This window comes from Trichoderma atroviride, chromosome 7, assembly GCF_020647795.1.
Source record: "Trichoderma atroviride chromosome 7, complete sequence".
In the NCBI taxonomy this organism is placed as follows: Eukaryota; Fungi; Ascomycota; class Sordariomycetes; order Hypocreales; family Hypocreaceae; genus Trichoderma; species Trichoderma atroviride.
Genome location: NC_089406.1, coordinates 1,104,304 through 1,116,329, shown reverse-complemented (window position 1 = coordinate 1,116,329; position 12,026 = coordinate 1,104,304). Strand labels below are relative to the sequence as shown.

General features: G+C 51.6%; 4 protein-coding genes across 5 annotated transcripts; 3 read left to right on the top strand and 1 right to left on the bottom strand.

The window, feature by feature from the left end:
* Window positions 1-97: 97 nt before the first annotated feature.
* TrAtP1_012373 (uncharacterized protein) lies at window positions 98-319 on the bottom strand (the record flags this gene model as incomplete). The annotated part of the gene is made up of 1 exon (XM_066115502.1): window positions 98-319. The coding sequence occupies one exon, from the start codon at window positions 317-319 to the stop codon at window positions 98-100; it is 222 nt and encodes a 73-aa protein (XP_065971601.1).
* Window positions 159-3,846, top strand: TrAtP1_012372 (uncharacterized protein). Of its 2 annotated transcripts, XM_014090238.2 has the most exons (5): window positions 159-484; window positions 612-716; window positions 781-1,091; window positions 1,171-1,200; window positions 1,270-3,846. In XM_014090238.2, the coding sequence occupies exons 1-5, from the start codon at window positions 404-406 to the stop codon at window positions 3,683-3,685; spliced, it is 2,943 nt and encodes a 980-aa protein (XP_013945713.1). In that variant the 5' UTR covers window positions 159-403; the 3' UTR covers window positions 3,686-3,846. The 2 variants fall into 2 exon arrangements, with proteins under 2 accessions (XP_013945713.1, XP_065971600.1); XM_066115501.1 differs by having other exon boundaries at window positions 159-716.
* Window positions 3,847-6,749: 2,903 nt separating this feature from the next.
* TrAtP1_012371 (uncharacterized protein) lies at window positions 6,750-7,091 on the top strand (the record flags this gene model as incomplete). The annotated part of the gene is made up of 1 exon (XM_066115500.1): window positions 6,750-7,091. One exon carries the CDS (start codon window positions 6,750-6,752, stop codon window positions 7,089-7,091), a length of 342 nt encoding a protein of 113 aa, XP_065971599.1.
* Window positions 7,092-10,098: 3,007 nt separating this feature from the next.
* Window positions 10,099-11,258, top strand: TrAtP1_012370 (uncharacterized protein; the record flags this gene model as incomplete). Its single annotated transcript, XM_014090240.1, has 2 exons — window positions 10,099-10,274; window positions 10,997-11,258. The coding sequence occupies 2 exons, from the start codon at window positions 10,099-10,101 to the stop codon at window positions 11,256-11,258; spliced, it is 438 nt and encodes a 145-aa protein (XP_013945715.1).
* Window positions 11,259-12,026: the final 768 nt, after the last annotated feature.

Below are 12,026 nucleotides of genomic sequence, written 5' to 3'. Positions count from 1 at the left end.
GCCTGAAACCACGCTGAGGACCTGCAAGGCGACTGCGGCCGCTAAGCCGCTTTGGGGACCGAGTGGCTTGCCCACAGCCAGCACCTCGACTGACACTTCACCGAAGGCCGCCAGATTTGGGCGGCCGATCCACGTGCAACCGCCTCTCCACTTGGCCTCGATCATCAAAGTCTCTCTGCCGGCCTCTCAATGCCGCAACTTCCACCACCGCACGGCCGCCATGATTCTTCTCCTGCTCTCTGCGCGTCCGTGCTAGTAGCTCGCCAGATTCTGTAACATTGTCGGAGTACGCGATAGCCTCTAGCCAGGCCAGATGCATGTGGGGTGACTTGGGGAACGCCCACTTACTACCACTCTTAGCCGCCGAACTGCTTGGCCAGGCGATTCCACCGGCAAGCAAACAATGAGCGATCAGCAGTCGTATGTCACCATCCGCGCACGGCAGCCGGCCGACGGAGCTGGTATATCTAATGGCGCCTCACCCGTATGTTGGAGCCCCTGCCATTTCTTTCCCCGTCTCTGTGTGTCATTTGGCGCATACAGTATAGACGAGAGAAAGACACGAGAGCGCGAGAATGAGAGAAGCAATTGGCTCACTGGGTGTGCAACAGGGAATGGGTCCGCGGGATGCCTACGCACGATCTGCAACTCATGACATTAGCCGGGCGAGCTTCCATGTGAAGCACATCGGGCAGTTTGCCCAGAGGCTCGAAGATGTGCGTTTGGACCACCTTGTCCTTGAAATGAGGGACCTGCAATCTAACTGATGGCGTGTGATAGTCGGCGGCGAGAGCGTTCCCAAACCGTGGACGGCCATCTCAGCGGTACAAGAATGTCCAGTCACTGCTGATGCACTGGGGTTCTGACGACTTATTCGTTCTTCCCGAGCTCGAGGACTTGGGCAAGTGCTTGCAAGATGACTATGCGTTTGGCACTGAAATCTACTCAATTCCATCAGAAAACTCTCATCTGGAGCTCATGATGAGAATTGGACAGCTGATACGCGATCACGAATCACCCGATACGCTTTTTATTGTCTACTACGGTGGCCATGCCCGGATTGACGAGTCGAGGCAGAGCACGTGGTGTGCGTAAGTATAGCCTTGACATTACTCATTCACTCAGAAAGTGTTTCCAGTATGGAGAGAGCAGCTCTAACTTGGCTAATAGTACGCGAGATCCTGGCTCTCCTTGGCTACAGTGAGTATTTCCATTATAATCAAAGTCTTGAAAGGTGATCAATCAGAGCATCTTCCTAACGTTTTCTAGGTGGTCTGCGATTCAGACGCTCTTGGAACGATCAAAATCCGACGTTCTGATATTGTTAGACTGTTGTGCCGGGGCTGCCAGTGCCACGTTTCCCACCGGCAACAGCGTCACGGAGACGATATCTGCTTCCAGCTGGGATGCCATTGCCCCTGATCCTGGAAGCTATTCATTCACCAACGCTCTCATCGAGGTCTTGCAGGAATGGCGCCATAGAGCCTTCTCTGCCGCTATGCTGCACGCCGAGGTCCTTGCGCGGTTGAAGCATCCGAGACCCATTACCATCAACGGCAAGCACTTTGAGGCTCGGTCGACGCCAGTTCACTTTATGATGACAGCCAATCACAGAGCGCCAAGTATCGAGCTGTCCAGGACGCAACCAGTGGAGAAGAGATCCATGTCAGCTCCTACAATCCCTCACATGGACGTAGAGCCTGTTGGAGGCCATGTTGGAGGACCTGTGGGTGGTGTTGCAGCCATGGAGCTCGCTGGACGAGCAGGAAATCCTGCGGATGCTCTCATCGGAAACCCCTTTCCGAGCGAGCCCACCGAGGATACTCCTCATGTGATGATATCTCTGGCTTTGGAAGATGATCAGAGACTAGATATCAATGCGTGGGAGCAGTGGCTCAATGCCTTTCCCGCCATGGCCAAGTACGTCAAGATTCAAGGTGTTTTCAAGAGCCACTCTACCTTGGTCTTGGTTTCGATGCCCGTCATGGTCTGGGACCTTTTGCCAGAGGACCCGGCAACTTCATTCATCGCCTTCATTCGATCCAATAATATAGCAGCTCAGAAAACACAACCGACACCAATTGCCACTCCTGTACCAGCATCGCAACACCAGTCTGAAGCGTTAGCACCGGACACGGCCTCTTTTATATCTGGTGTTTCGGGCACCACTTTTGCACCGACAGAGGCAAGCCGCTTTGGCGACCAATTTAGACAATTCAACTTTGACTCTCCTAGAGGCACGAGATCAACTCGGAATGCGGCTTCTTATAGTCAATCTGCGTCATCACAGCCAGGCCCAGCTTCATCTTCATCCCATCAGCCACCATTTTCCAGATCCATGAGCGCTGCCGTCTCTCTTCCTCCTGTGTACTCGGGTTCATCGTCGTCGAGTACAAGCCCAGTGATTTCCAGGCAAATGATTCTCAATCAACAGCAGTCCCAAAGACGTACTACATTCGACGGTAGCGACGTTCCTGAGCCTCAGAGCTTCTCTGCTCATGTTGAGAAACGGCTGGAAGAATATTACCAGAGCCATCCTCTTCCCAATGATGGCGAGAGCGCTTTCCTCGCCTCGAATCTTGGAATAGAACCTCTTCACCTTGGCCTATGGTTCCATCACCGTCGCGAACGAGACTTGGTCACTAGCCGACTCGCTACCATGAAAGTCGGCGACATCCCATTCAACGAGGGCGGCGGCTCGCTCCTGATACTGCCGGCAGACCTTAGCCAGCTGCTCGATATATCTCAGCCTGGGCAGATTCTACTATTTGATATCCGCCCACGGTCAGAATACCAGAGATCTCATATCCGTGGCGCCATAAACCTTCGAGTGCCACAAAACTTCATCAAATATGCCTCTCTTGAGATGATTGGGCGCACCATTTCCGAGGAGCATGGCCATGATGCCTTCTCAAAGTGGAAAGAGGCAAGGTGCATGGTGTTTTACTCTCGTGGGCTTGAGAGTGCATGGGAATGTCCCTCTGCAGCATCGTTATTATACAAGCTAGTAGAGTCGGGGTGGACAGGAAGAAGCTTTGTTCTTAAAGGTCACTATCGCGAGTTTAGTGTATCCTTTGGTCAGCATATTCTAGGCAGCAAAAAGGCTCTTGGAGCTGAAGGCGCCGAGCATAGCGAAGAGGTGACGACCGAAGCTGCTGCCGATCCCACTCTAAACTATGAGCGGTATACCCAGTGGCTAACTCACGTAGAAGAGGAGGACCGATCACGAATAAATGCATCCTCTTCTACGCGAACAATAGAGAGGACAGAATTTGTGGAAAACCAAGAGCAAGAGTTGGAAGCAGAATTGATGGCTCGATGCGGTGATCTCTATCGGAAAATCCGAGACGTCCAGGCGGACAGAGATCCATCTCGGAACGATAACTTTGACATCAAGGCTCCAATGGTCGAATATCTCGACCGTGGCCTGAGAAAAGTGCGTGCTCACCAGCCATCGCCGCCACAAATGCCACCCAGCTCCAAGCTGGCTGCTGAGTATTTCGACCAGCCCCCTCATGAGCAGGACGACGTCGAAGGTTATGTTGAAGTTGGCAAGGATGGCGATTCTACCGGGGCCATGAGATATGGATCTCTGGCTTCGGCAGATAAAGCCAGTCCTAGCGAAGAGCCTCTGCGCAGGGGTCGCGGAGGTGGGTTATTGAATAAGGTGTTTCGGCGGACATAGGGCGATTTGAGTGAGTTTTACAAAGGGGGTCATGATTTCTGGCATAGAACGTGCTCGGGCAGCACTACGGGTGTTTTGGATATCATGATACCATGGATATATATCAGCGTGAGATACAATCTCTGGCGTTAGTGCCTTTAGGAATTTACATTTATCATCTCAAATTGTCTTGAACGGTGTCTTTTTTTCTTATAGATCTAGTTTTGCTATTTTTCGAGTTAAAGCTCATAAGTGTACTGTTGGCCGAGCATTCATCCATTATGCCAATTCCTGGATTGAGTTACTGAGACTCGTGATGATAGAGCCAAGCCAGCAAACTGTAGCAACATCTCGAACGTGCAGTCAGAACATACATTTCGAGGCAGATGATAATTCCAAAGGGCAAATTATGTGCTCATCTATACAAATATGACGAACAGCGTTGGCTTATACTTTGTGCATCTCTCCACGAATATGGACAAGCTACGATGACGCCCCATCTTCAAAATGTTCTCTGTAGAAGAAACAGTTTCTCTCCGAGTAATATTTATTATCTGAGATCATCTGCCAGCTTTTGAATCATGATTATAAATACTCTGAAAAGAAACTGCAACGTGATATGTATCATCAGAGCGTCTTAGCCACGGCGATTGTTTTCCAGCGTGATCTACTCGCTCTGTCGCTTACCTGTCGCTCATCCAGAATTATAAACTCTAAATCTACTATACATATTTCATAAATATACTATAATATGCAAAAAGTCTATTACAAAAATACGAGGAGAAAAAAATCTTACGATTGACAAACCCTTTTTTTTTTTTCGCATCCCGTGCAGCAGTCAGCCATACAAACAGAATCCAAATCCGGACCGTAATTCTTCTTACGTCCTTTTTTTTTTGAACGAACCAGGCCACCCCCCTCCCCCTGTCAAATGTCAAAACCCCTTCTCACGGGCTGAAGAAAAATGTCAGGATTCTTCAAGCGCCGGCCTAAAAGAACAAGGAATAAAAAAAAAAAGGACTAAGACCAAAGAGTATGGCAGCTCCGGGTATGTATGTAAGATTTCCGGGATTCATCAAGATCTGTCTTGTTGCAAAGGGGAACAAAACCGGGTTAATGATTTAAAAACTACCTAATAATAAGCAAAAAAAAGGATGATGCGACCTCTTCTGTTTCTTTTTTTTGGCCTCTTTTTTTTTTTTTTTTTTTTGCCATGTTAAGCGAATGCTACAGTACCTCTTGTTCCAGTTTTTCCCGCCCTTTTTTTTTTCTTGTGTTTTATTTTCAGTTTGCGGTTTTATTTCTATAAATATACACAACGTAGATATATACTACTTGCTTTTCAAACACGGTGACCCAGTTAGTCTTGCTAACATCTGACGAGTATTCGTATGAACATGCCAAGAGTCTCCCCTAAACGATCTACTTGAAACGTTTAAAACAAACGACTTTGGGCATTGTGTTTGGCAGTATGGCTCAAACGGGAACTCACAATGCATTTGCCGCCGCCAGTTTCTTTTTTTGGCCATTTTCTTTTTTCCTTTTTTAAACGTGCTCGGGCCCCCTGAGAATCTACACAATACTGTAGCATAGCACATTCGGGTAGTTTTGCCCAACGGAGGAGGATTGGGAGCACCCACAACCCGATACTATCATCAGAGGCCGTTGCCACTAGCTCATCTCCGTCTCCATCTCTTCCTCTTCCCTAAAGTGATACGGATAGCCGTCTCTTGCGCAAAGCAAAGGCTCGCGCTCCTCAAGCCATATGTACCCGCCACCCACTTATGCAAGCAAGCAAGGTTGCTGAGCACATCTCATCCCAGTGGACGGGCGAAGCACATGGTGGAAAACAGGAAACATCACTTTTCCGCCCCCTCCAACTTCTCCTCCTCCTCTTTCTCACCCTCCAACCACTCAATCTCATTGCACGCACAAAAGACGGAGCACGAAGCAGAACCCCCTCCTTTCCGACGAGGCATTACTCTCGTGGCTCTCACATGTCCAGTGCAGGCTGTCTCCGATAGGCTCAGTACCCCTGTCTTTCCTGTACCTGTACTGCACAACAATGTGTCTTTCTCACCGGCTGACCTCGCAGAGCCAATGATTTTGGTTCCGTAAATGAAATGCTTGCGGGCGCTAGGCAGGGTCAGAAAGTGTGCGTGGTGTGGCTATCGGCCACCCTGGTAAGGCAGCCCTACCACCAGGATCAGTCGTGTCAGTTGTACTTGTAGGCTGCGAATACCTATTCAAGCGACGGCCCTTGCATGCAGGAGCAAGGTGATGAGACAATAAGGCTACTGGCAGTCTAGGCAGTATGTACCCCCCCTTTCAGCATGCAGAGAGGTTGTACTGTAGCGTTTGTTGCTTTGTGTACTGTCCAAATTTCAGGTACAGTGTCGGGTTCGAATGCGTGCCGCATGTGTGACTTGTGAATGGATGTCGGGTGCAGAAGATAACTGCATGATATTACACCAAACACTCAACGAGATACGAGCATCGCGGACGGCAAGATAATCATAATGACGACAAAGGTGGTACGCCACAAACTGTCCACAAAGACAACAAGATCTTGATGCACCAACTGGTCACACCGAAAGGAACAGGATACCGATGCCCATGGAAAAAAAACCTGCGCAGCTACCCGGCACCACCACGTTGTTGAATGAGCACATCTCGAGATACACGAATCCAGGTGCAACACGTTGGTCCAACAACACAGCCAGGCAGGAAAGGAAAGGATCAGGCACGGCCTTTTTGCCATTCAAAGCAGGAAAGCGGCGATTTTGATGTGCAGATTGCCATGGCGGAGTAAATTCGCAAAAGCCCAATCACAACGTGCAGTCGGAAGCAATGAGAGAAATGGTCTGATCCTACACACTCGAAGGAATCGCCATTCATTTCCGGATGGGACCTTTGCCAAGCAAAGCAAGTTGGGCTGGCAATATGACTGTGATACGGACTCCGGGACAACTATTCGTTCCTCTCTCTCCTTGTAATACTTGTTATATTCTGTACACAAAGGCAATATCGGATATTAATGCCATGTACGCAGGTGGTCTCTGGGAGACTTTATCTCTTGAGTAACATGACGACGCACGCGAGCTCGTGTAGGTCGATGCCGTGCCATGCGTTATCCGAGACAAACGCACATCAAACCCCATCTTTGGGAACTATCGCCCATTTGCGTGGATACTGCAGTACTCTGAAACGACATGGCTGGTCGATGTTTCGGTTACCCGCTTCAATGTGCATTTCTCCCACACCTACTGAACAAGACTTTGTTGCGATTCGCAACAAGCACGTCGGCGCCTGTCTGTACATTCGCCGAGAGGATCTGATGGTTGTTGCTATACAATATGCTTCTGCCCTGCCGGCTTCGCACTTATCAATATACTCAGCCATGATGACACCTCCTCATTATCCTTGAAAGCGGGCGCACTTGCTGATACATAACACCCATAGCCAAAGGTGCTCATTGCTGACACAAGGACAAGTGTGCCCGCTGGATAACGAAAAAGTAAGAAGAAGAAAGGGAGCTATTTGGTTATAAGATTCTGGTCTCGCAGTGCCCTAAAGAGACGGATTGGTGATCAGACTTTGTCCCGCGTACATGGCTTACAGCACCTCCTACACATATTGGCTTGCTACGATAACATTATGCATGTCGTGCCCAGGGCCGTAGCCGATCGTCTCTCACCAGATTCCGAACCCGCTTCCGGAGGACATGATCGTGGAGATGACGGTTGCTCAGAGGCGGTGAAAATGCGACTGTCGCGAGGCACTGCTGGTTTGATTTAGATCAAAAAAGGCGCTAACGCTTGGCCATGTCGCTATCCGGCGTGGCATTCAGTTTTCTTGTCGAAGATCCGGAGACCGGCTACTGGCTGATCTTCGAAATGTGGCACTGGATCTTGGCGCAGCACCGGCTCCCTACCGCCACTCCAGACACGCGGAACCAAGTGTCAGCACCATAAAGCAGACGGCGGGACATGGCAGCTAGGCGCTCGGAATAGAAACCAAGGAGTGTATGAGTGAGCCCACGATGTTGGCAGGCATCATGGAGATCCTACGGCTAGCGGCAGTGAATGCTTCGCAGAGCTACTGTAGTAGTGGCTCGCAGCAGCCTTGTCAAAGTATCAAGTCTTGTAAATCCTGGCTTCTGCAACATGATGGGTTCTCCGGTTTGCTACCTGTCAGCGAATCCTTCTTGTTTCTTCTTTTGTTCTTTGCTCTTGGTAAAAGGGGTAAAAACGTTGCTGGAGCAAGCGTCTCCGGTGCAGTCTATGCAGTATCACCATTGCCAGCTGCAAGTCGAAATGAGTCGTTCGCCCATAGGGGGCTGAGGAATACAGGTGCTTTGAGCATCATCGTACATCTGGAGTGGCACTATGCATTTGTATGGACGTCGAGTGATGACAGCTGAGGCTTAAGCGTGTGTCAGGTCAGCCTGTAGTTCTGCTTCGTGGGGTGGCGTGCTGGGACAAGTACAGCGAATCCCAGCAGCCGCGTTGCCAGTCCTGCTCCCAGGAGCTGGTACCTTGCTCGATGGCCAGAAGGTCTTTTGCCAAGTTGAGTTGGGCTTGCGAATGCACGGTCCCCTGCTTCGGGAGTGTGGGTAGGGGATGCTTGCCCTTGCTGTCACCAGACCTGTTGTTGCCAGTTCAAGGCCGGCACTGCGCCCGATTCTTGACTTTGTGCGTCCTCGCACAGAGCACCCCATACGTCCAAGTATGGTCAAATCAAGGGCAGCGTGATTTGGCGGGAGGTGTTGCTGAGAAGCGACGAGCCAAATGGGAAATGGCTGATGGGGCAGAGCAAGGGCTTCGGCGTCCAGTGGTAATGCAAGTATGCACCAGTTGAGTAATTTCCGTCGCATTAGCCCATCTCGCCCTGCTATTATACGGCAGGATTCGGACTGCCCAGCATGTCGACCTGCCAGACTCGACGTCTTTCGATGGGACGTGCCGCAAGACGGGGTATTTTGGCAGCGGCATTGGCTGCCGACAAGCCTGTGTGTCCACCATGCGATGTTAGGAGATCTCTGGGGTGTGCTGATACTAGGCGCATCACGTCAATCTGCAACGTCCGGGCCAATTCGGCCCACTGACTCTGTCCCTTCCACTGCTAGCACAATGACACGCCCGCAGGCCAGTCATGAACTGGCATACTAGAGCGATAGCAACTGGCCTAGCGTAGAGCGAAGCGCGAGCAAATCAGAATGCCATGCTCAGCGTGCTGGCCTTGTTTCAGGAAATCATCTCCGATAGCGTAGAAATTGATGTGGGCAGCTGAGATCCAGGTTAGGTGAAGTGAAACGCAACTTGGCCTTGTTAAGCCAGCAGACGACTCGTACGAGTCGCGAGGCAGCCTTGGCCGCGCCGCTATCAATACCGGGTAGTAGGTGCCTCGTTCCTTGTGCTGTAAGGGGAGAATGGCATATCGCCGGCATCTTGGGCGGCAACCTCGTATCTGCACACAATCGTCAATGTACAACCAAGTACGCGCCAAGGATGCTGCTGTTTCTGCCATCGACAAGTACGCCCGATGTAGGTGCATGTCAAGCTTGTGCTGTGCGAAACTTTATTGTTTCACGGCGTCAATGCTAGTTTCGAAGCTTTATTGCTTTGTTTATGTTTAGCCGAAAACAAAATTGCTATTTTAGGTGTGTGATCTGGCGATGAAGTCTGTTTTTGAGAACGCCAAACTCGATGGCACGTGTATTTCGTAACCATATTTGTTCCACCATGGCACAATGAGGAAAGGGGGGATGTTGTTGTGGTTGAGCAAAGACAGCTCCACACTCATGTTATAGTAGATAACACCTACTGTAGCACCTAGTAGGCGGTAGGTACCAGCATCGAGGCATAGAAATAGAGGGTTTTTGTGACGATGCTTGAACCTGCGCTACTCTTCGGCTCCATATGAAGCTTGACTCGGCCTGATATCCACGATGCGAACTAACAATTCACGGGGAAAGCACCCTGAATTCTCCAGCTGTTTCTGAGTACGACCAAGAGATCTGGCGTGCGGCACAATACGCATGGCAGCCGTGTATGCCAAGGAGCTGCCCCTTCTCCTTCTCCGAACAGATATGGTGCGTCCACATTGCAACACTTGGTACCGTATTTGACAATCCCCGTAGAGCATTACAGTACTGCCGCACCGGCTGCGGAGGGGCTCCAGTCCCACAAATTATAGTGAATATTGAACCCCAGTCCCTTTAGTTAAGCGATGCAAGTTGTGGGACGTTTGCAGTAAATCGTGCTTGGGAAACTTTGCGCCTATGAAAGTGCACGAGTAATGCCATGTAGGTACGGATACTGTACGAGCAGAGGAGCATGTTCGCCTAGCCGTGACCCTGGTTCCAGAACTCGTTGTGGCATGAAGCTCATCCATCCATCCATCACCTGCAACTCGCCTGGATCCCAGCCCGCATGCCGTCGGATCAAGGTGGAGCAATATTCATCGACGTCTCTCTAGGCCAGCGGGATGAGCCTGGTCGAATGCAGGTGTCTCACCAACAAGCTCACCATTCAGCCGGAAATACCTGGGAGAAAGGACTTATTTACGTAGCCCCCACATGCCAGAGCACGGAGCACATTGTGCCAGCGTACGACGACAAGCTCATGGAGCTTGGACTGCAAAGAAAAAAGAGCTGCCTGGCCGTCTCCATTATGCACATGTATTGATTGGCATTTTGCTGTGATGGCACAGGGCATGCTACGTAGCACTCACACGGGGTGATTTGATAGGTACGGCGTGCATACGGACCTGAACCTAGACGTACGAATCATGTCAGAGAGAGGCCCTAGTCTGTCCGCCTTGGAAATCCCAAACCTGTCATATAATAGATTGGGAGAGGGGTTGAGGAGCACGCCCAACTGTAAGCTCCGTGGTCAACAGCACAGCGAGCTAGCACTCATAGCGTTCTAGCAGAGCAGATAGTAACAAGTAGTGGCGAGTCTGAGAAAACCTTGGTAGCAGCCAGTGCCCGAGATAGGGCTGGGAGTTGTGCCCGCAGCGCTGCTCATCAGTTATCGCCCTGCTTTGTCTGCGGCTTGGGGTTTTGGAGACGTTGGAGATGGAGGGGCTGAAGCTTTGGCAGCCACAGACGTCCGGGGCTGCGGCAAGCGACACTGTGCTCGTGGCATCGGCAGTACCAGCGCAAGCGCGCTAGGCGGGGCGGACCCCAAGTACACGTGAGAAATCCCGTACTGTGCGATCTGGGCCGTAGGAAAAGGCCCTCCGCACTGGCTCCGTACATTGACCAATCGCATCGCGCCAACTTTAATTCACAACCGCCCAGGGCTCGGAAAATTGATCTTCTGCCAGCTGCCGTCTTGTCGGCTGTTCGCCTCGGCCAGGCCAGGCCGTCAACAGGCCTCCCTGCGTGCCAAATGACGAGCACGTCGTCAGCCCATTGCAGCCCATTGCTGGAGTGCCTTCTGACAAGATCCCCACCCGCCTAGGCCTCGTTCTGTCACGCTCGCCGAGCGATCTGGCCCCTACATTGAGAGATCGCCAGGTCCCCATCGTCGCGCTCCTTGTCCCAGTATATGAGCGACCAGGAGCCTCGCTGGAGCCGTCCCGCTAAAGATCCAGTCTAGCGCTGTCAACGCTGCGAGCGAGGGGGTCAGACGGGGGGGCATTTGGGGGCATGGCCCTCGGAGCAGGTCGTCGCAGAGGCTCTTCGCATGGCGCCCTCAAATTACCTCGTACGAGCGACCACGCGGCTGGCCCAGGGCTGGCTGGGACACAGAGAGATGGCAGAGATGGCCGAGATGGATTGGGCTGGCGCTGCGGTACAGTCCACGCCGAGCGGGTACCCCTGGGGACTGTCACCGTGTTTGCAGGCACAAGGTGCTTACAGGGTGTGTCCAACGTGCGAGCAGGCCAAAGCTGGAGTGCACAAGATTTTGATTTTGACAGCTCCTTGTGGTGGACCCAGAATTCCAATCAATTGCGAGACAAGCCTTACACAAGAGCGTGCATTGTGTCGTGACACCACGATGGCCTCTCCTTGTCCTGTGTCTGATAGCCCCAGCAGGGGGCACAAGCGTACCACTAGCAGGAATACCTACCTACTACCAACCTGTGGACGGGGCTGGCTGAATACGATAAACGCCAGCCTGATTGTCTACAGTGTAGGAGGTCTGCAGGTGGCAAGGGAACGAATCAAGACCTGTGGTCTGCTCTGGAGTTGGCTGCCAAGCTAAGCAGAGAGAGCGAATGAACGACAGCTATCCAGCCCCAGGAATGCAACATGGGGATGGGATATGATATCGGCAACTGGCAGCTCTGCAAATTTGCCGCCGACTGTGCCGCCCGCTTTCCCTCTCTTTGTGGCGCCGACGGCGCGCCT